Raw genomic sequence first — 24112 nt, forward strand, 5'->3', positions numbered from 1 at the left:
CTATATATGCCAGAAACTTTATATAAAACAAGAATATTTATGCAAGTATACACTTCTATCTTTGTTTATAAGCAGCTCATAACAGTTATTTACATCTTTCTCAGTATTTTCACCTTTCTAAACAAACAGTTGAGAAAACAGTATTAGTTATACGTGTATTCAAATACATTATAACATTTCCTAATAAGAATTAGGTGATAAACAACACGCACAAAGTCACATTATTAAAATATATACAATAAAAATAAATAAATTTTTTAAAAATTAAAAAAGGGGGGGGGTCTCCCTGGTGGCGCAGTGGTTAAGAATCCGCCTGCCAATGCAGAGGACACGGGTTTGAGCCCTGGTCTGGGAAGACCCCACATGCCACGGAGCAACTAAGCCTGTGTGCCACAACTACTGAGCCTGTGCTCTAGAGCCTGCGAGCCACAACTACTGAGCCCACGTGCCACTACTGAAGCCTGCGTGCCCAGAGCCCGTGCTCTGCAACGAGACAAGCCACCACAATGAGAAGCCCACACACCGTAATGAAGGGTAGCCCCCGCTCGCCGCAACTAGAGAAAGCCCATGCACAGCAACAAAGACCCAACACAGCCAAAAATAAATAAATAAAATAAATATATTTTTAAATTTTTTTTTTTTTTTTTTTTTGCGGTACGCGGGCCTCTCACTGTTGTGGCCTCTCCCGTTGTGGAGCACAGGCTCCAGACACGCAGGCTCAGCGGCCATGGCTCACGGGCCCAGCTGCTCCGCGGCATGTGGGATCTTCCTGGACCGGGGCACGAACCTGTGTCCCCTGTATCGGCAGGCGGACTCTCAACCACTGCGCCACCATGGAAGCCCAAAAATTTTTAATAAAATAAGATAAAATATATACACCGTGTGTGTATAAATTAAGGCATATATACCCGATGTAGCTTCAATTTAAGCTGCTGTAATAATTATGAGATAATGAACACAATATTATTCTTGAAATGCTCATTTTCAGTTTTTCTCTCTTAAGTAACATTATTATCCCAACATTTATTTAATGAGGCCCAAATCAAAACCACCCAGAACATCTTAAATGCATAAAGCTACCTTTCCCAGGAGTGTCCAGATGTGCTCACACAAATGAGGACAGAATGGAGCCAAGAGAAGTGTCTGAACTTCAATAAACCGGAACACGAGGTCTCGGTGCATCCCTTCTATGGCCAATTCACGGTACTTATCTTTCGCAGCCTACAAAATTTGGAGTTATTTACCATTTCTCTCCCCCACTTCTTTAAAATAAAATTATAGGAAAAAAAACTCAGTATCTCTATTTTAATGAATTTTAAAGTATTTAGTCTTTTAAAATTCCATAATAAACTTTAGTAAAGGTTTTACTTTATGTTTAACAACCTGAAAATAAATGTGTATCAATCCTTAGGTTAAAAACAGTAAATTGTTTAAATTTATACATCTTTGATAATCTTTGCTATTAAGCATTTCTTTTTAAGTATTTCTTAGCCATTTAGGGTTCTTTGGGGGGCGTTGTTTGTTCATGTCCTTTGGTAATTGTTCTTTGGACCATTAGTATTTTTTTGATGGGCTTGTCAAAATCCTGAAATACAGACTGTAAATAATTTTCCAGTTAACTGTGTATTTTTAAGATGATTTCAGTTATGGTTTTCTTATCTATGTTGGCAAATTCATCAGAACTTTTTTGGTTATTCCTTTCTTTTGTTTTTGTGATTAGGAAATCTTTTTTCAATTCTAAAATCAAATGTTCACTTAGCCCTGTTTTTCAGAAAAAAAAAAAAGTAAATCAATCCTAACAAAAGGATAATGCAGTTTTATACTGATTCTCAAGAAAATCTGAAAAAGACATTTTGCAATGGACATAAAGATGAACAATTTAAACTGTGTACTAAGGGTGAATGCTCAGTAGCATGTATTAATAGCATCAAAAAGGCTGTAAATATGACACACTGCTATGCTCAGCACTTATCCTTATTTAATCACATCTCTGAAAACCAAGTTACATAAATCCCAATGTGATATTTTACAAAACTGACTGAGGAAAGCTACATTTTTACTTTAAGCACTTGAACTGCCAAACTTGAGGATATGCTGACACCTTGTGGAAAACCTCAGAAAATGTTTGCTTTCAAACTAATAGCAATTAGTTACAATTATGCCTTTGTTTTTTATCAACTTTAAAATGTTTTCCTGGAAAATGTGTCTAATTTTTAGATTTAACCTCTTTATTAACCCACAGCTCAACTAGGAATAGAATTACTTACATTAAAGAAATAATACAAAAAGTACTCAAGAAAACTATTTAAAATCACAATGTATTGAATATTTTACAAATTTTCACTCTCCACTTAAGATGAGTTATAATGCTACAGCAGGAGGGGAAAAAACAAGAAATACATCATATTGACACTGACGTATTTTATAGCTACGAAAAGAATAGCCTACCTGAAACTCAAAAAACCCTGTTTTCAAAGCTTCTTTAAACATCATCTTTTCATAGTTTTGATCTGTTTTTATAATGCCTGCATTCATTTCACTATTGAATAGGAAAAAAAAGGTAATTGAGTTTAAAGGCAAGTACATATATATAGGTATAAAAAACTTCCACACATACTAATAAACATTAAAATGAGAACAATGCATGAAACATTTAAGACTGCTCAACCACAAAACCATCTTTGTATTCCTCAAAACTGACCACTGCAGCCTCGCACTATCTATCCACTCTTGAGTATGGTCGTAACACTACTTAGGGCTCCTGTTTATGACAACACAGTTAACCACATGCTTGTTTAAAAATTCCTTGATGGTCACCCTGATACCGAAACCAGACAAAGATACTACAAAAAAAGAAAATTACAGATTAATATCACTGATGAATATAGATGCAAAATTCCTCAACAAAATACTAGCAAACAGAATCCAACAACACATTAAAAGGATCATACACTATGATCAAGTGGGATTTATCCCAGGGATGCAAGGATTCTTCAATATACGCAAATCAATCAATGTGATACACCATATTAACAAATTAAAGAAAAAAACCATATGATCATCTCAATAGATGCAGAAAAAGCTTTTGACAAAATTCAACACCCGTTTATGACAAAAAAACTCCAGAAAGTGGCCATAGAGGGAACCTACCTCAACATAATAAAGGCCATATACGACAAACCCACAGGCAACATCATTCTCAATGGTGAAAAACTGAAAGCATTTCCTCTAAGATCAGGAACAAGAAGACAAGGATGTCCACTCTCACCACTGTTATTCAACATAGTTTTGGAAGTCCTAGCCACGGCAATCAGAGAAGAAAAAGAAAAGGAATACAAATTGGAAAAGAAGAAGTAAAACTGTCATTGTTTGCAGATGACATGATACTATACATAGAGAATCCTAAAGATGCCACCAGAAAACTACTAGGGCTAATCAATGAATTTGGTAAAGTTGCAGGATACAACTTTGCAGAAATCTCTTGCATTCCTATACACTAATGATGAAAAATCTGAAAGAGAAATTAAGGAAACGCTCCCATTTAGCATTGCAACAAAAAGAATACAATACCTAGGAATAAACCTACCTAGGGAGACAAAAGACCTGTATGCAGAAAACTATAAGACACTGATGAAAGAAATTAAAGAGGATACCAACTGATGGAGAGATATACCATGTTCTTGAACTGGAAGAATCAATATTGTGAAAATGACTATACTAGCCAAAGCAATCTACAGATTCAATGCAATCCCTATCAAATTACCAATGACATTTTTTACAGAACTAAAACAAAAAATATTAAAATTTGTATGGAGACACAAAAGACCCCAAATAGTCAAAGCAGTCTTGAGAGAAATAAACGGAGCTGGAGGAATCAGACTCCCTGACTTCAGACTATACTACAAAGCTACAGTAATCAAGACAATATGGTACTGGCACAAAAACAGAAACAAAGATCAATGGAACAAGATAGAAAGCCCGGAGATAAACCCACGCACCTATGGTCAGCTAATCTATGACAAAGGAGGAAAGGATATACAATGGAGAAAAGACAGTCTCTTCAATAAGTGGTGTTGGGAAAACTGGACAGCTGCATGTAGAAGAATGAAATTAGAACACTCCCTAACAACACACACAAAAATAAACTCAAAATGCGTTAGAGACCTAAATGTAAGACTGGACACTACAAAACTCTTAGAGGAAAACATAGGCAGAACACTCTTTGACATAAATCACAGCAAGATCTTTTCTGATCCACCTCCTAGAGTAATGGAAATAAAAATAAACAAATGGGAGCTAATGAAACGTCAAAGCTTTTGACCAGCAAAGCAAACCATAAAGAAGACGAAAAGACAACCCTCAGGATGGGAGAAAATATTTGCAAACGAATCAACGGACAAAGGATTAATCTCCAAAATATATAAACAGCTCATACAGCTCAATATTAAAAAAACAAACAACCCAATCCAAAAATGGGCAGAAGACCTAAATAGACATTTCTCCAAAGAAGACATACAGATGGCCAAGAAGCACATGAAAAGCTGCTCAACATCACTAATAATTAGAGAAATGCAAATCAAAAGTACAATGAGGTATCACCTCACACCAGTTAGAATGGGCATCATCAGAAAATCTACAAACAACAAGTACTGGAGAGGGTGTGGAGAAAAGGGAACCCTCTTGCACTGTTGGTGGGAATGTAAATTGATACAGCCACTACGGAGAACAGTATGGAGGTTCCTTAAAAAACTAAAAATAGAATTAGCATATGATCCAGCAATCCCACTACTGGGCATATACCCAAAGAAAACCATAATTCAAAAACACACATGCACCCCAATATGTATTGCAGCACTATTTACAATAGCCAGGTCATGGAAGCAACCTTAATGCCCATCGACAGACGAATGGATAAAGAAGTTGTGGTACATATATACAATGGAATGTTACTCAGCCATAAAAAGGAACGAAATTGGGTCATTTGTTGAGACGTGAAAGGATCTAGAGACTGTCATACAGATTGAAGTTAAGTCAGAAAGAGAAAAATAAATATCGTATATTAACACATATATGTGGAGCCTAGAAAAATGGTACAGATGAACCAGTTTGCAGGGCAGAAGTTGAGACACAGATGTAGAGAAAAAATGTATGGACACCAAGGAGGAAAGTGGCGAGGATGGGGTGGTGGTGTGCTGACCTGGGAGATTGGGATTGACATGTATACACTGATGTGTATAAAACTGATGACTATTAAGAACCTGCTGTATAAAAAAATAAATAAAATAAAATTCAAAAATTAAAAAAACGAACAAAAAAATTCCTTGATGGAAACTTTATTAAGAAGCCCAAAATGCAACATGAAAATAGCTTTACTGAGGCTGTAGTCAGGTTTAATTGTTGCATTTTAAACAACTGACATTGGATTAAAAATATATTCCTTACACTACCTCAGGCCCTTCATAATTTGGCCTAATATGGCCCCAACTTGTTTGATCTCCTACTTCTGCCCTCCACATAGTGTACACTTCAAATAAATACCATACTCTTTCCATGGCTTTCTCCTCTCCTTCAAAAATTAGGTTTACTTTTCAAGAAACCCAGAACTCACGTGCCATCTCCTCTAATTTCCCTCTATCCCTACTATTGCACTTATAATTGGTTGGGTAAGTGTTTTTCTCTCCTGCTAGACTACAATGAAGGATCAAGTCTTATTCATCTTTGTAATACCAGCGCTTCGGATGTTTCTGATACAAAAAGACTGATAAATGTTTTTTGAAGGAAAAAAGAAAAGACAATTCTTTTCCTTTAACCTACTTTTCCTTTAACCATTCCACCCTTCTCTAATGCAAGACAGCATGGTAAAATGGTCATGAGAATGGGCTTTGGAGACAGAAACAAATTCGTATCCCAATTCTGAAATTACCAGCTTTGAGACATTTAATGAAATACTTAATTTTTCTAAGCTTCAATTTCTTTAACTATAAAATAGAGCTAATAATATCTTTATCATATAAAATTGCTAGAAGGCTAAAATCAGATAATGGATGCAAAGTAATTAGCATAGTACCTGGCACAAGTAAGCTTTCAGTGAATAGTAGTTATTATTAACATCTAATTTATTTAATGAGGAAAAAAAAAGAAAACTTAAAAATACAGCAGGACTAAGCAACTCTAAAGTACAAAGTGGTTGGGGTCCATAGATTACCTGGCGAAAACTCTATCATTGAAGGTGTTGGCAGGACCACTTCTTAGGCTATCCCAGTTGGCAACCATTTCTTTCACCCATTCCACCCAGGTGTACAGACGGAGAATACCTGCATCTGCCATGGTTTCCACAAAGTTAGCATCTTCAACAGTGTCACCAGCATCAGCTAGAGCCAAGCGCATTCCTGGAAGAAAAAAAAAAAAATCAATCGATGATTTAAAAATGAGGTTACTGCATATCAACTACGTATCCAGTTGAGTACACTGCCAAGCCTACATATAAATTAAGAAATAACAAACGCTTTAAAGGACTGCATATATCAACAGCAAAAATAAAGATCACCAAAAGTAGAATCCATAATGATGTTGCTAAAATATTTGAATTTTCTGTATTGATTTGCATACACTTAGCATCAATATGTGTTTCTTCTCAGGCATGTTGAGTTAATGAGATAAAGTGATCTTTAATGAGGCAGAGGGAAAAAATGCTAAACTGGGGAAAGATATCCCTATCAACATCTCAGCCTCATTTATAGGTAGCAAAATATTATTGTATTTTAATGCATTAAGAACACACAGAAGTAGGCTCCCCTGGTGGCGCAGTGGTTGAGAGTCCACCTGCCGATGCAGGGGACACGGGTTTGTGCCCCGGACCAGGAAGATCCCACATGCCACGGAGCGGCTGGGCCCGTGAGCCATGGCTTGCTGAGCCCGCGCATCCGGAGCCTGTACTCCGCCACAGGAGAGGCCACAACAGTGAGAGGCCTGCGTACCACAAAAAAAAAAAAAAAAAAAAAGAACACTGAAGTGCCTTATGTGCACAAATACAGATTTTCTTAGTCCTAAAAGCAGATTCTTCCAACTTTCCTACTAACGAAATACGACTTTTCAACCAAAATCTTCCATTCTAAAATATTGAAAAAATCATCAATAAGAGTCTAAGTAAATTACAGGACATCCTTGCAATGGAAGACTATATTGCTGTAAAAGAGTGAGGTAACTCTTGTGTATCAACATGAAGTGATCTCAAATACGAACTAAGTGAAGAAGGCAAATTTCAAAACAGTATGTAGGGTATATGCTACCATCTGCGCCTTAAAGGAGGAGATGAGAATATGTAACATCAAGTTATGTATGCATTAAACATCTTTTACAATACACAAGAAGCTGAACACATTTTTTTAACTTTTTATATTGAAGTAATTTTACAGTTACAGAAAAGATGCCAAAGATGAGAATAAACATATACCATCTACCGGACTCTCTTAATGTTAACAGCTTACATAACCACAGTTTCAAAAGCAGGAAGTTAACATTAGTATGATACTATTAACTGAACTACAGAGTTTATTCAAATTTCACCAGTGCTTCCTCTAATATCCTTCTCTGTTCTAGGATCCAATCCAGAATCCCACCTTGCATTTGACTGTTGTATCTCCTTGGTCTCTTCAAATCTGTGACAGTTTCTCAGTCTGTCCTGGACCTTGACTTCTGATGAACAGTAGTCAGGTATTTAATAGAATTTCTCCCAACTTGGGTTTGTCTGATGTTTTCTCATGATTAAACTGATGTTATGAACCTCTGGCAAGAATATCACAAAAGTGATGCTGTGTGCCTTTCTCAGTGCATCATTATCAGGGAGGTAGGTAATGAGGAAAAAAAAGAAAACTTAAAAATACACCAGGACTAAGCAACTCTAAAGTACAAACCTAAGCAACTCTAAAGTGCAAACCTTCCTCACTTGGTCAGGTAGACTGTCTGCCAAGTTTCTCCACTGTAAAGTTACTGTTTTTCCCTTTGTGATTAAGAAATATCTTGGGAGAGATACTCTGAGAATATGCAAATAATCTTTTTTTTTTTAAACTTTCACCCATTGATTTTGGCAACCACTGATGGAATTTGTCTGTGACAATATTACTATGATGTTTGTCTAATGGTGATTTTATATTTCACTCAGTCCTTCTACTTTATTACTTGGAATTCTTCTGAAAGGAAGAACAGTCCCTACTCCACTTATTTATTTATTCAATTATTACTATACATTCATATGGATTCATAAATAATTTATTCACTGGGTTATAATTCAATACTATCATTATTTACTTTGTTTCCTAAACTACTCTAATGTGGACAATTGGGAGCCCCGTCAGGTTGACTCCTGTGCCCTTTCAAACTGTCCCCATCCTTTTTTAAACATTTCCTTACTTTCTGGCATCATAAAATGTTCCATGCTCATCTTGTATGTTCCCTACTCCAGCCCTCAAATCAACCCTTCTCCTAGGAACCCTAGTTCCTTTTATTGGAGAATGGTATTTGGAAACCAAGATCTCAATGCCAGGTGTTTCATTACCCATGGGCTCTCTCAGCAGAAAGAACTAGGAAAATAAATGCATGTATACTAACCCACACATAAATCTATGTTTATTTTTATATCTGTATGTAAAATAAAACCTGTGAGTTCATACTGATGTTGCCAATTCCAATCCAACACCACAGGGTTCATTCTAGCATTTCCTCTTGACCTATTTATAGCTTCTGACAATGAGCTCTCATCTATAATATATTTATTTGTTAAATCCCAGTAAACCCATAAAAGTTTCAGAATTGCTAATCTACACCTCTTTAAAAGAAAATAACTACAGTATTTGTGCACAGTTCTTTTTGCCTTACTGTGTTCAGTCAAAATACTGTTTTTCTAAGTAACTTAGGTTAGTTCTTCCCCATCCCCTTTAGTGCACTCTCAAACTATAGTAGCCATGATCAGCAAATGATCAGCCATGATGACCAAAGACTGGATTACATAAGAAATGACTGGTTCTTTCAGGTTAGACAGTGCATTTCTTCTCTTGACAAAGTAACAGTTAAATGGAATAGTAATGAGGCCAGAGAAAACATATTTTTTGAAGAAATGAATGCTCCTAGGTTCAAGTCACTTATATGTATACCAAATATGGAGGAAATACTTTGAAAAAGGTTCCTACATACTTAACATCTCTACAAACCAACTATTTTTTTTCTTTAAGATTTTTTTTTTTTTGATGTGGACCATTTTTAAAGTCTTTATTGAATTTGTTACAACGTTGCTTCTCTTCTATGTTTTGGTTTTTTGGCCACAAGGCATGTGGGATCTTGGCTCCCCGACCAGGGATCGAACCTGCACCCCCTGCATTGAAAGGCGAAGTCCTAACCACTGGACCTCCAGGGAAGTCCCCCTACAAACCAACTCTTTAATCTTAGAAGTAGCATGAAATTAGGAACAAACCAGGTAGCACTTACAGTGAGTTTCCTGTGAAAGAAGACTAATAATCTTAGCTTAAATCTGTTCCTAAACAGATCAGATCAGCAATTCTTATGTTTTAAAAATTATGTTCCTGTACACAAAGAAAACATGAATATTTTAAAGTATTGGTAAAAGCGAAAGAGAAAAGCAATGAAACTGAAACAACAATGCTAACTTGCCTTCTGTAATATGAGGAGAACTGGACACTATGCAACAGCAATAACAAAAAAGCATACTCACCATCAGCTGAATATTTGTCAAGAGCTTGGGTCAAAGTGAGGAAGTTGCCTGTGGATTTTGACATCTGAAAGAGAAAGTCAATGATCAGGCATTAGTAAGAGTATATATAAATAAAATAAACGAAATCAGCCACATCAAATTAAATAGGTTGGCCACAATCAGATAAAAACCAAAAGGATCAGAAGCATGGAAAGGAAAAGATACCTTATACTAACTTTATAGAGGAAAAAACTGAAGTGACTTGTCTGAGTCACTAATCTAGTCAGTGACAAAGCTAGGACAGCATCTCCAGTCTGATACTCAGTCCGTGGCTCTTTCCATTAACCAACACTGTCCCTTGGGAATTGGTTTATACACATGGATGATTCCACCATAACTCTGGAATACTTCAGCTGGTCATAAAGAAGAGCTTTAGGGCTTCCCTGGTGGTGCAGTGGTTAAGAATCCACCGGCCAATGCAGGGGAAATAGGTTCGAGCCCTGGTCCAGGAAGATCCCACATGCCACGGAGCAACTAAGCCCATGTGCCACAACTACGGAGCCCACGCGCCTAGAGCCCGTGCTCTGCAATAAGAGAAGCCACCGCAATGAGAAGCTTGCGCCTCAACCAAGAGTTGCTGCAACTAGAGAAAGCCCCATTTGCTACAACTAGAGGAAGCCCGCGCACAGCAACGAAGACCAAACGCAGCCAAAATAAATAAATGAAAGAAAATTAAAAAAAAACACAGAAGAGCTTTATAGCAATTAGAGTCATTCAGAAATGAATGGACAAGCTCATGAGGCCAAAATTAGGGTTTTAGGGAACCTCCTGTCATTAGGGTCACAACTGGCTACTCAAGTTGTGCTCTGCCTGAAGGCAGCACAACTAAGGAGGAACTGTGCCCAGCCTAGCAATCTTTACTATTTAAAAAATGTTTATGTTTTTGTAACTTTGCTGATACCAAAGAGAGGTGGTCATTCTATCAATTTTCTATTATATGGCAGTAAAATATTTTGTTCTAATAAAATGAGTATAATGTACATATAGCACAACAATGTGGAGACCAAAGGAAATGTCATGTTATAACAGGATTCCTATTTATATACTCACATATACATACACCCATATATACACATACATATATATAAATACATATATGGTTCACTTTGACCTACAAAGAACAAATGAGTTTGATAATCAAAAGTCCTTGTTGGGACTTCCCTGGTGGCGCAGTGGTTGGGAGTCTGCCTGCTGATGCAGGGGACACGGGTTCGTGCCCCGGCCTGGGGAAGATCCCACATGCCGTGGAGCGGCTGGGTCTGTGAGCCATGGCCGCTGAGCCTGCACGTCCGGAGCCTGTGTTCCGCAACGGGAGAGGCCACAACAGTGAGAGGCCCGAAGTCCTTGTTGATTTAACAAAATCTATAAAATAGCTATTTTTCAGCCTAATGTACAGATTACCTTACATGAACTTTTTTATTCCCTTTCAATATTAGGACACTGGTAAAAAATAACATCTCATTTTGCAATTTATATCATCTGCTATGTTTAAATCTATAACTATTTTCATTATGACATACCTATAGCAATGAATATTCTTTTACCATTAATATTCCATCAGATGTAGCAAGATTCACTGGTTGGAACAAATCCAACTTATTACAATTGTTATTAATGAGAAATAAATAATATTGTAACTTAATTTTTTTTGTTTAGTTGAGGAAGGGTGCCCCTTTCTAATGTACACAAAAGCATCATGGGGCAAACAAGGGCTTGTCAAGAGGTTGGCATAACTCCTGGTGAGGATATTGAATAATTAGGTGAAGTCTTATGTAGCATAAAAAAAATTATATATTGAATATATTAGTAGTGGTAATGAAAAAGGGAAGTTGCAGTAGTATGGGGAGAGAGATACCATCTGGAAAGAAGCATTAAATGACATTTTAAAATCCTATAAACTCCAAAATTCTATTATTCTAATTTAGTGGCCAGTCACAGTATAAAGCAAAAACCAACAAATTATTTTCTCAACTTAATGAGAAAGATATTGTTGGGTCACAATGCTAGGATCTTTACATTTCCTGTCCCTTTCTCTCTCTCCTCCCGTAAAAATTTGTGTCACCCTTTGCCACTCTAATACAAATGTTATAATAGGGAAGTTTTCCCCATCCCACCTCTCAACTAATACTATCTACTCCACTCACTCAATTTTAAAATAAACTTCTCATTTACGCTGGTAGTCCTAAACATTCTAAATGGAAGACATTTAACTCTCTGATTTTCACATTCTTTATTTCTTTAAAAAGTACAACATCCTAAATCTGAAAAACTTTTCTGTAGCATTTTAACCTTTCAAGAGGCAATGAGCCTTACCTTCTCAGAGTTGAGGAGGAGATGTCCATTTGCTCTCACAGCTACAGGCCATTTATCACTTGACAGGAAAATGTTTAAAGATAGAAAATAAAACTTAAAGATTATGGTTTAGGCTTAAAAATTTGAGGTAAATGCTAAAAGATTCATAAAAGATTGCTAAGGCAAATGTGCAGAGATATTAATTGAGTCCTGTTCATAACAGGAAACCAATGAAAACAAGGAAAGTATCCATTAGTAAAGGACTGGTTATATTGATATAAACTATGGTACAGGAATACAATGAAATACTACGTAACAATTTTTAAAATACAGGCACAGCTATATATATATAAATAAAAAGATCTTAGAAATATACTATTACAAGGAAAAAACAAGAGACAGAATACTGTCTATAATGTGGCATCTCTGTATAAATTAAAAAATAAACAAGTATAGATATCTGCTGCTGGTATATGCATACATACATTTTCCAGAAGAAATCACAAGAAAGCAGTAGCAGTGATGAGCTTTGGGAAATAGACTAATACAGGGAAAAGGGTGAAAGTTCACTTTTAACTTTGTACCTTTATGAGCTGTTTGAATTTTCAAACTATGTACATATCATTCATTCATGCTAACAATGAGATCATGTAGAGGGTAATGTAAAGAGCAAGAGTTCTGGAGCCAGACTGCTGGGTTCTGCATCCTGGTTCTGCCATTGCTGGGTAACTCTGGGTGAGTCATTTTGAGCTCTCTATGCCTCACGAAGGTTCCTTGTCCGTAAAAACGAGGATATTACAGACCTTCCTCGAAAAGTTGTAGTGAAAATTACACGAGTTACTAAAAGTGATTAGAAGAGTGTCTGACAAAAGCACTTGAAGCTACTACTTACCTTTAATTTTTAAAACCCTAATACATGTCCAAAACTTGATGCAAGGGGATAAATATTCAACTATATTACTAACAAGTACTTCTGAGACACCTGGTATCTCCAAAAACACATTTTAACCAATAGAGAAAAATAACTGGATGACAAGAACCACATCGTATTTATTTTATTCCTCTTCTTCAAAATCTCCCTTTTATTCTTGAGAAAGAAAATGTAATCTCATTCTAAATGCAATCTCATCCTAAATACAAAAAGTCCCATGAGATTGCTTTGGTTTTACAAAATAAAATTTGAACAGTGGAAGGGGTTTGTTTCTTCGGCTACTTGAGGACAGGAGGAAAAGGCACAGAGACATGTCTGGATCAAGAGGGAAGATGATAGAAGGATTACTCTTGAGCACATGGTATTAACAAATGCATCTTTGACCCAGATTCTAGTCACAACATCACTACTTAATGCTGGAACCTTGGGGCTCTCAGCTCTAAAGGGATGTTTCCTTCCCATTCTAATGTCCTAGGCTCTGTCTGAAATCGCCTTTATTCCAGCATCTAACAGGTCAAATGAGTCATGTAACAGGTCAAGGGAATTACTGACAGAGTACCTGAAATGTGACATGCTTTGGTGGCCCAAGGTAGGTACGAAGATTTCTGGATATAACAGATAGGAGGAGGTGTGCTTTCTCCTTCAGTACATTTAATATAAGAAAAAGAATGTAACTGTTAAATCTAACTATACCCCCCCCACAATAACATCTATATATTTGAAGCCACAAGGTACCCTTGTCAATAATCAATAAATTTAGTCTGCATCTTTTTTGGCACTCACCTTTCTTCTGGCCACATAGCCACATGATTATAAAGGAAATATGAAAGATGATTTGGAATAAGATCCTTGCCAGAGGCTCGAAGATCCACAGGATACCAGAACTCAAATTCCTGCTTTAACTGATCTAATTTTTCCTTTGGGATCTGAGTTTTAGGAAATGGAGCCTCCTTGAAGAAAACATAATCCCAAACTTCCTTGGTCATCTGCTGTGGTCTGTATTAAAATAAAAGAAACAAACAAACAACAACTATATATATATATATATATATAATTTCTTTGAAAGAATCAGCATTCTAATCCAACCGTGAAGTAGAAAACACTTTCTTAATGTTTTACAGTAACAAATGAGGTCAACAGACTCCCGTAAGAATGAAGGATGGATAATAGAGAACGGGCTATTTACTACTTTCTTTCTCAGTTCAATGCAAAAAAAGCAAAAACATCATGACAAAATTCCACTAAATGAATTCTTATAAAAACTAATTATTAGAAAGAATTTTCTGGCTTCCCTGGTGGCGCAGTGGTTAAGAGTCCGCCTGCCAAAGCAGGGGACACGGGTTTGAGCCCTGGTCCAGGAAGATCCCACATGCCACAGAACAACTAAGCCCGTGAGCCACAACTACTGAACCTGTGCTCTAGAGCCCGTGCGCCTAGAGCCCATGCTCGCAACAAGAGAAGCCACCGCAATGAGAAGCCTGCACAATGCAATGAAGAGCAGCTCCCGCTCACCACAACTAGAGAAAGCCCAAGTGCAGCAACAAAGACCCAACACAGCCAAAAATAAATAAAAATAAAATATATTTTAAAAAAAAAGAAAGAATTTTCAATACATAAATCAAAAGATCACCTCATGCTAACAAATTACATTCCTTCCCCTTATCCATTTACCAACCTGATGCCCAGTGGAGACTCTGTCTGTCCACGCAAGTTACCTCCCTGCAACAGATGTGCAACTGTGTAAAATGCCATGTAAATAGTGGAGTCAGAGAGTGATTCAATCAGCCACTGCTCATCCCACGGCAGACGAGTACCTGTGAGATAAAAAGAAGATAATTAATGCATGAGGAACCTAAGAGACACTTCATCTACAAAATTCACATTTTTAAGAGCAGGTCTATAGCACTGACAAAGCTACCTATTCAGGTTCTTAAATTTACTTGAATAATTAATATAAATAAACCAGTAAATAAAAAAAACAAAATGGTTGAAGCACTAGAAACTTTCTATTAAAAAAAAACTGCATCATAAAACCTATATGGGGGCTTCCCTGGTGGCGCAGTGGTTGAGAGTCCGCCTGCCGATGCAGGGGACGCAGGTTCGTGCCCTGGCTCCGGGAAGATCCCACATGCCGCAGAGCGGCTGGGCCCGTGAGCCATGGCCGCTGAGCCTGTGCGCCCGGAGCCTATGCTCCGCAACGGGAGAGGCCACAACAGTGAGAGGCCCGCGTACCGCAAAAAAAAAAAAAAGCTATATGGGCATTAGATACTTCTACCACCAGGTAGATGGTAAGGGACCACATCCTAGTTTCCTTCACCTTCTAACCAAAACCTCTCACTTCCAATTCAGAAACACACTGGAAGAGAAGAAAAAAAGGTGAAGTTTTAATTTGCTGTGTAACTGGCAAAGTCATTCAAACAGAAAATTTTGAAGTCTGCTTACCTAAGCCATAAGTTCTTGAGCAAGCATGCTCTTGCAGCCAATCTAAGGTAGCTTCAAAATTCCTCCTGGTCTCCTCACAGAACCTGGAGAGAGTAGAAGATAAAGTATCTCTCTTCAGCTTCATTGTCTTCCCTGTTTCTCATCTCCTTCCCTATCACTTTCTCCCATCTTACGTTTCCAGGTTCTTCAAGCACTGGGATGTCTGTTTTTTCCAGTTCTCTTCTCCATAATCCAAGTACCTGGGGGTGGACGAATTGATTAAAAAAAAAAAGTCAAGGATAAGCAAAGTGACAGGAGGAAATTTCTTCTTGCTATAAGAAAAACTAACCACTGGTCACAGAGGGCCACGACGCATTCATCTGAAGACCTGGACATAACTTGTTTCTCTGGTTCCATGTAAATATATGCATCTCCCTAAACGAAAGTAAATAAAAATATATCAGATATTATGTCAAGGCAATCTCTATTCCTCAAGGAAAAGAAAAGTAACATTTTAGAAAAAAAAAAATGCTCTACCACCCATAACCAAAACCCCAGGTTTTCATTATGTCTTCCCTCTTCCCAGGGTAGAAGTTATCTGCTTTTCTTTCTGGGGGAAGGGTGAGCTGCGACAAAGCGAGAAGAGGCATGGACATATATACACTACCAAACGTAAGGTAGATAGCTAGTGGGAAGCAGCCGCATAGCACAGGGAGGTCAGCTCGGTACTTTGTGACCGCCTGGAGGGGTGGGATAGGGAGGGTGGGAGGGATGGAGATGCAAGAGATATGGGAACATATGTATATGTATAACTGATTCAATTTGTTATAAAGCAGAAACTAACACGCCATTGTAAAGCAATTATACCCCAATAAAGATGTTTATACATATATATATATATAAAGAAAATAGATGCACAGAACCACTGCCTTTAAAAAAAAAGAGATGCATAAAAATTAAACACAGAAAATACTTTTACTAAAGATTTATAGCATCATGAAAAATTCCCACTAGAAAACTGACCGTAAATTTTACTTTTAGAAAAAAATACAAATATCTTTTAATGTATTATAATCCCAAACTTATTAGGCTAGGATAATTTTTAAAAATAAAATTCAGCATTATTATTCAAAAAATTATTCATTGCTCTGTGTTCTTAATGCAAGTTCTTCACACTGAACTTAAATAGGCAGGACTTTGGTTTAAAGATGGTAAATTAAAAACAGACACTTAATTAACTCTGCTCCCTCTCAAAATTCTAACAAAATAACAACAAAGAGGCTTTTTTTGTCTTAATGGTATGAAGCTACAAAGACAACAAGAATGGGAGAAGAAATAACATCAACCAAATTTTGGAAACTAAAAAGTAGAATGAGTGACAATTGTATTAGCAGATCAAAGGAAGCTAGCTGAATCCTAAGCCCACAGAAGAGAAGGCTGAAAAGCAATTCAGTTTGCATTACAGAACCTCCAAAAAGACTCAGGATTTGTGGCACAAGATAGTTCTGGAAGAAGAGGTAATGTGAGACTGGAAACAGGGGGACTAACTGAAGTCTTTTCAAGAAGTTAGAACCCCAGACACCCTAATCCCACACCATGCAGACAGGCAACTGCCCCTTCCTATGCCAGCAGAACAGTGAAGGTTTACTCTCTGGAGAGGACAAAAGAGAGTCAACCAGAGGATGAAGTTGAGGGTATGGGTATCATAATGAAAAAGAGGGATTAAGTGAAAGTCAGCACATTGGGTGTTGGAACCCAACCTAGTAATCTTCCACCATTTAGCTCCCAGAATGCTCAGTTAGTTTAGACCGTTTAAACCGGAAACTGAAGAATCTTCTGAGGGGAATCTAACAAACCAAGAAGCCCTAATTAACATCAAGGCTAACATCAGGGTCTCCCTAAGGTCCAAATGGACCTTCCAGATCTCTCCCAGTAAAGCCCAGAGACAAGCCCTACCCATATCCAAAAAGGTTCCAATCATCTTTTTGTACCCACTCTTAAATATCAACAGTCTTCCTCAGATTAATAAGAGATTAAAGTTTCATACCCCTGAAACAAGAATAGCGGCATCCTATAAAAAAAGGATCAGATAACAAGAATAAGCTCTTAAACTGGCTCTGAGTTGGTAAATGCTGAAGCTGGGTAAGAGGTACACAAGAATTCATTATACTACTCCATTTTTTCATAAATTTGAAATTTTCCACACAAAAAAATTTTAATGAATTCTTAGAAACATTTATTTATACACACACACACAAGCACACAAGTAGCAGATATAAAAAACACAGAAGGGCTTCCCTGGTGGCGCAGTGGTTGAGACTCCGCCTGTCAATGCAGGGGACACGGATTTGTGCCCCAGTCCAGGAAGATCCCACATGCCGCGGAGCGGCTGGGCCCGTGAGCCATGGCCGCTGAGCCTGCGCGTCCGGAGCCTGTGCTCCACAATGGGAGAGGCTACAACAGTGAGAGGCCCGCGTACCGCAAAAAAAAAAAAAAAAAAACAGTAAACAAACGAACAAAAACTCACAGGAAGAAAAAGGTGAGGGACTCCCCCAGATAGAAGAGCAAAAGAACTTTCAGAGTCTAAGAGATCCAATATCTGAATAATAAGAATTCAGAGAGCAAAAATAAAGAATGGAAAGGGATAAAATAATTAAACAAAAAAGTCAAGAAATTTTCCCAAAATTGGAGAACATAAGTTTCCAGATTGAAGGAGCCCAGCATACAGCCAGAAGAATGAATGAAAACTGACCTACACCAAAATAAATCTTCATGAAATTTCAAAATACTGGAAGAAAAGAGAAGATTCTATAAGCTTTGGCATGGTGGGGGGCAGTGCAGGGAACAGTGGAGACACAGGTCACTTATAAAAGATCCATTATTACCAGAATGGTTTTGGACTTCTCAACAGCATCACTGAACCAGAACACCATGGGTAATGGCCTTCAAATTTTTAAGGGAAAATTATTTCCAACCCAGAATCCTACACCCAGGCATTCAAGTATGAGGACAGAATAAAGATACTTCAGACATGGAAGGTCGCAAAAATTTACCTTCCAGGCACTGTTTTTCAGGAACACTACTAGAGGCAGAGCATCACCAAAACAAGAAAGTAAATAAGAAAGAAGAAGCCATGGGAGCAAGGAAACAGCAGATCCAACTCAAGAGAAGCAAAGGAAATCCTAAGTAATGATGGAGGAACATCCCAGATGAAATCTGTGCACACCTACAGTAAGCAAACGGTGTGGATAATTACAACAGGCCAGAAGGCTCTAGGAGAACTTTCTCTAAGATGTAAACAACAGCATACTCATGTGTTTGAAGGTACTGAGAGGAGAAATAAACAGTTGGGACAGAGTTTGGGGATGAAGTATTGATAACTGTATTTAAAAGTAAGAAAAGTGGGGGGAAAAAAAGGGCAGTTATTAACTCTAGGGAAAACCAAAAGCTAGGGAAGAGAAGTTCTCATTGTATACTACATTATGGATCAGCCATGTCTCAAAAACGTACACATTGACTACTGCTCTAACATAAATTATAACATACCTATACTAGGAAGATGGGGGGTGGAGAAGTGTATACAAATGCGAGGTTAGAGAGGAAGCCACAGGTTGGAGAAGAGTTAAATCTTGATCTTCCACAGTAGGAAGTCAATGGCTGATGGCTAAAATTGAAAAATTTTTAAATTACACTACAAGTATTTAGATTAGAGATCTATAAGAGAGGCAGAGGTCAATACTAAAAGAAATAACTAAAAGAGATGCAAGTAACCTGTCCAAGGAAGAGAAATTTAAGAGAATGTGGAAGGATGGAGAGGAAATTGCTGTTTTTTTTATTTTAATAAGACTTACAGATCATTGTCTCTCTGTATTATGGGTATACACAACTGTCAAAAGTAAAAATTCAATTTCAAAAGTTAAGTAACTCAACAGAAAAAAGTTACAACAAAAATGAAGAGGGGGAAAAAGGATTAAAGTATAAAGTACTACATAAAGAACTGTCAACTACCAGTACGTCGAATGGTTACTGCCAGGAAGCATCACTAAAATTCTCTGTGCGTGATTTGTACATGCCAACTTTAGAACACTATCTTCATCAACATTACAGGTGGGATGTTCAAGTTAAATGAATTGCTAAATAGGTCTCCAGTTTTATATATAAATAAAATTATACCTTTAATATAGCTCCAGGTTCTACTACAGAACTCACTGCTAAGTAACACTGTAAAGTCTATTAACTGAAAGCTCTTCTCCTAAAACAGCCTTCAGAGGATAGCCTATTACATACAGTGTCAATCATCTTGTTTTTAATAGTCTTCTTTACATCTTGGACCTTCTGTCCCTTAAATCCATCCACCAACATTACCTAAAAGGATGAGAAGTAGGGAAAAAGCACATACAATTAAAATTTGCTTTGGGTGCCCCCCCTAGAACTTTCCCTAACTAAATTTACTTGCACACACAACCAAAATATTTTTAGTGTGAAATTTATCACATTTAGAACCATAAATTTTTATTTTGGCACAGCTTGGACAGCTAATATTTACAACACACTTGTTTTTCTTTCAGTATAACTAGGATAAGTATTATGAACACGATTAGAAAGAAATGCTCACTTCCTTCCCACTTCTCAGGTTTCCATGTGAAGAGAATTCCTCTACCCTAACTCACATCATTCCTGAAGGCTTTAGGAGAAGGAACTGAGTAAATGCAGCTCGGCCCCACTTAGGCTTCTCTTTACAACTCCGCCTGTTGCCAGCAAGCATTCTCCTTTGCTTGCCCATGTGATAAACTTGGCTCTTAGAGGAAGGCCTACTGTTTTTCAACTCTGCCTTTTACGTAGCGGGAAGACTTAATTCTAGGGCAAAGTAATGACTTGCCCATTGCTGTCACAGAGCAAAGCCACAATCCCCTTCCAGCTGATACTCTGATCTCCATCTATCTGACTCCTGTTGACTCTCTCAAATAGTTTCTTTTTTTTTTTTTTTTTTTGCCACACTGCATGGCATGTGGGATTGGGATTTTAGTTCCCTGACCAGGGATTGAAATTGGGCAATGAGAGCAATGAGAGTGCAGAGTCCTAACCACTGGACCACCAGGGCATTCTTAATAGTTTCTATCTTAAGTGGAAAAGACACATGTTCTTTTTTCTGCCCCAGTTCTCTAACGTACCAAGATGCTCATATCTACTTAATTCATCATTATGAAATTATAGTTATAGATCATTATGGCACAGGGGTTAAAAGCACAAATCTTAGAGCCAAGATGCCTAGTTTGAGTCCCAGTTCTGCCTCTGCCTGGCTGTCTGGCTGATCTTAGGTAAATTACTTAATCTCTTAGTGCCTCAATTTCCTCATCTATAAATTGGGAATAAGTGGCCCTTCACAAGGTTATTTTGAGATATAAGTAAGTTAATATATAAATGCTTTGTAAGTGTTGGCTTTTACTGTCATCCAAAACGTGTAAGTTACTTTTAAAAAGGACATACAACCAATTCTTGGTTATCCAGAGAAATGAAAGTAAAGGTAAAAATACAGAACATTCTCACTTACAGCCTTAAAAATCTTCATTTCAACCTCAAGTCACTAGCAACTTGATTGAGTTTTTACTTTCTCTAGCCTCATCTTCTTTCCATGGAAATGTAAGCCATGTTAACATATGCACAATTGAGGAGAAAAGAGAGGTTCACAACTTGTCTGTTGTGCTAACATGGCATGGAATAGGCATTAACAAGTAAATTAATGAACTGAATGAAACTGCTTATTTAAAATATGAACTCCACAATTAAGAGAGCAAAAGAAGGGACCAGGTATGGTCCATGCAATAAACTTTTGGAATTTATTGTAAAATAATATGAACTAACTTTATCTTCTCAAGAAATTCACTCAGAGATTAGAGGGCACAAAAATGGAATTTCCGTAAATACTATTGGACCAAAATAGATTAAAAAAATAAATTTGGAAATAGAAGAACACAATCTTATAGTAATCCCTTCTCAAAACAGGATAGAGCTGAAACAATATTGAATTTTTCTATAGTTTTTTTCTAAACCACTAAGAAGAAAACCACAGAGCATGGAGTAAGTAAATCAAATAAAAATGATAACAAAATTATTACTTACACCATCATAAAAGCCTCTTAGGTATAATTTCTCCTTTGCTTCTGCAAGTTTTTCTCGGTCATTCTGGCTCTGAACTTTCAACTCATCACACATGGTTACAGCAGAAAGCTGTCCAAAACCTGGAATTTCAATGACTGGCACCTGCAAAAAAGAGCAATGTCAGAACTTATTCACATTGAATAAACACAAAAGCAGCCCTAAAGGCATAGTCCTTTTGCCTCTACTGTCCAATGAAGTCACTTCAGATCTTATATATCACTAGGGCAGTGTCACACATTAGGGACTAACATCCAGATGTGAATGTGTCTTCCTACTCTCCATAGGAACCCCCCGCATTCTCTGCACCAACCCCCGCACTGTCCCTCCCTCACTACATACACAACTTCCCCAGCTCTCAACACCACACTGGCACATAATTAATTCAATAATGTTGAAACTAGCAAAATGCTGTAAACAACTAAATTTATGGATGGTCTTATTTCTGGTTTATATTAAGTCTTCTGGATTCTTCATGAAAATTATTCACTAGTAATTTAATTTTTTTTTTCTTCTGCAGATACTAATATGAAAACATAAACATTCATGAGTAATATGGCAAAATTTTGTCTTTAGAAGCCTGGAAATTGGCCACACTAGAAAATAAGCTACTATAAAATTGGTAATGCTAAAAGGCTATTTGTTTGTTTCAGAATTACAGGTGCCAGGTGCTAAGAAAATGCCTATTGCTGGTTTTTCTTTTGCTCTTATCCACCACAGCAGATATCATGTTAAAGCAAACAAACTCTTAAACTCCCTCTTATTTCATACTCTACCAATTATGTAATTCTGTGACAAGTAAAGTGCTAGCTGCTCTTTGTTCTCTAATAAAGAAATGGATATTAATATTCTGAATCATCTATGTACTCACAGGCTCAAATGGCAAGACCATGTCATCTCTAATTCCATATTTTGCTCGTAAAGCCTACAAAAAAATTGTAAGTTAATATTAATGATCAATAGTTCACTGGTGCAATAAGTCCCCTACATACGAACGAGTTCCGTTCCCAGAGCACATTCATAAGTCCAATTTGTTCATAAGTCCAATTTGTTCGTAAGTCCAACAAAGTTACCCTAGGCACCCAACTAACACAATCAGCTATATAGTACTGTACTGTAACAGGTTTATAATACTTTTCACACAAATAATACATACAAGACGAACAAACACAAAAAATAAAGAAAATATTTTTAATCTTACAGTACAGTACCTTGAAAAGTATATTACAATAGTACTGTACAACAGCTGGCATACAGGGGCTGGCATCAAGTGGACAGGCAAGAAGAGTTACTGACTGGAGGAGGGACAGGAGGTGGGAGATGATAGAGCTGAAGGATCGTCAGCAACAGGACACGGAGGGCAAGCTGCAAGTTCACTCATGCCTAACATGGATGGCACAGGTTCTGGTTCCTTGCTGGAACCAGATACACATTCGCAGCTTTCAAAGTTCACAACCTGAAGGTTCATATGTAGGGGACTTACTGTACAATCATTAAGAGAAGCACCCTCCAAACTTTTTTAAACTATTTTTGTTCTTCCCTCCACAGAGAGCAATTTTTTAATTTTACAAAATATCTCAAGAAAGGACGTATGATTTTAAAAAACTAAACAGTTTAAGTTAGAGTGAATGACTTAAATGATGAAACTGTACAGCCAAAAGCAAAAATGCACACACACACACACACACACACACACACACCCCACTTAAAATGAGGTTCATATTCCAGGTTGCAATGCAAATGTGAATATCAGAAAATTTTTCTCAAACCTTTTTTCAAAAGTTTTACGAAATCCATCACATCAACAGGTTAAAAAAGAATAATCACACAATCGTATCAACAGATGAAAAAAAGTATTTGGCCAAATCCAATACCTATTCAAGATAAAAACTCTCAGTAAACTAGAATAGAAGCAGATTTTCTCAATTTGGTAAAGACTATGTATAAAAAACCTACAGCCAGGGAATTCCCTGGCGGTCCAGTGGTTAGGACTCCGTGCTTTCAATGCCAGGGGGCAGGGTTCAATCCCTGGTCGGGGAACTAAGATCCCACAAGCCACGCAGCGTGGCCAAAGAAAAAAACAAACAAACAAAAAACCAACCTACAGCTAAAATCATACTTGATGATTTTCAAAAAATTCAAAGCTTTCCCACTAAGATCAGACACAATACATATCCCCTCTCACTACTCCTTTTCAACATCATACTGAATGCTCTTGGTAATTAAATAAGGCAAGAAAAGAAAAGGTATACAGACTGCGAAGGAAGACAAAACTGTCATTGTTTGCAGATAGCATGATCACCTATGTAGAAAATCCAAAAGAATCAACAAAAAAAACGTCCTAGAACTAACAGGCAATTACAGAAAGGTTGCAGGATACGCGGCTAAAACACAAAATTCAATGGTGTTCCTATATACCAACAGTTAACAAGTGGAACTTGAAATTAAAAACACAATACCATTTACATTAGTAACCCCCAAAATTAAATACAGTTGCCCCTTCAACAACATGGGGGTTAGTGGTGCCAACTACCCCAAGCAGTCAAAAA

At 37.2% G+C, this 24112-nt stretch overlaps 1 protein-coding gene across 1 annotated transcript in view; it reads right to left on the reverse strand.

The window, feature by feature from the left end:
- LARS1 (leucyl-tRNA synthetase 1) overlaps positions 1-24112 on the reverse strand; it is a 68229-nt gene that overhangs the window by 16175 nt on the left and 27942 nt on the right. The window contains exons 13-25 of the mRNA XM_060143902.1: positions 22435-22488; positions 21528-21668; positions 19695-19772; positions 15757-15842; positions 15602-15667; positions 15429-15511; positions 14662-14800; positions 13770-13982; positions 12077-12134; positions 9725-9788; positions 6206-6389; positions 2449-2539; positions 1081-1221 (exon numbers count right to left, since the gene is read on the reverse strand). Coding sequence (XP_059999885.1) covers positions 1081-1221; positions 2449-2539; positions 6206-6389; positions 9725-9788; positions 12077-12134; positions 13770-13982; positions 14662-14800; positions 15429-15511; positions 15602-15667; positions 15757-15842; positions 19695-19772; positions 21528-21668; positions 22435-22488 — 1398 coding nt within the window. The remainder of the gene's footprint in view (positions 1-1080; positions 1222-2448; positions 2540-6205; positions 6390-9724; positions 9789-12076; positions 12135-13769; positions 13983-14661; positions 14801-15428; positions 15512-15601; positions 15668-15756; positions 15843-19694; positions 19773-21527; positions 21669-22434; positions 22489-24112) is intronic.

The sequence above is a fragment of the Lagenorhynchus albirostris genome, chromosome 3 (assembly GCF_949774975.1).
Source record: "Lagenorhynchus albirostris chromosome 3, mLagAlb1.1, whole genome shotgun sequence".
In the NCBI taxonomy this organism is placed as follows: domain Eukaryota; kingdom Metazoa; phylum Chordata; class Mammalia; order Artiodactyla; family Delphinidae; genus Lagenorhynchus; species Lagenorhynchus albirostris.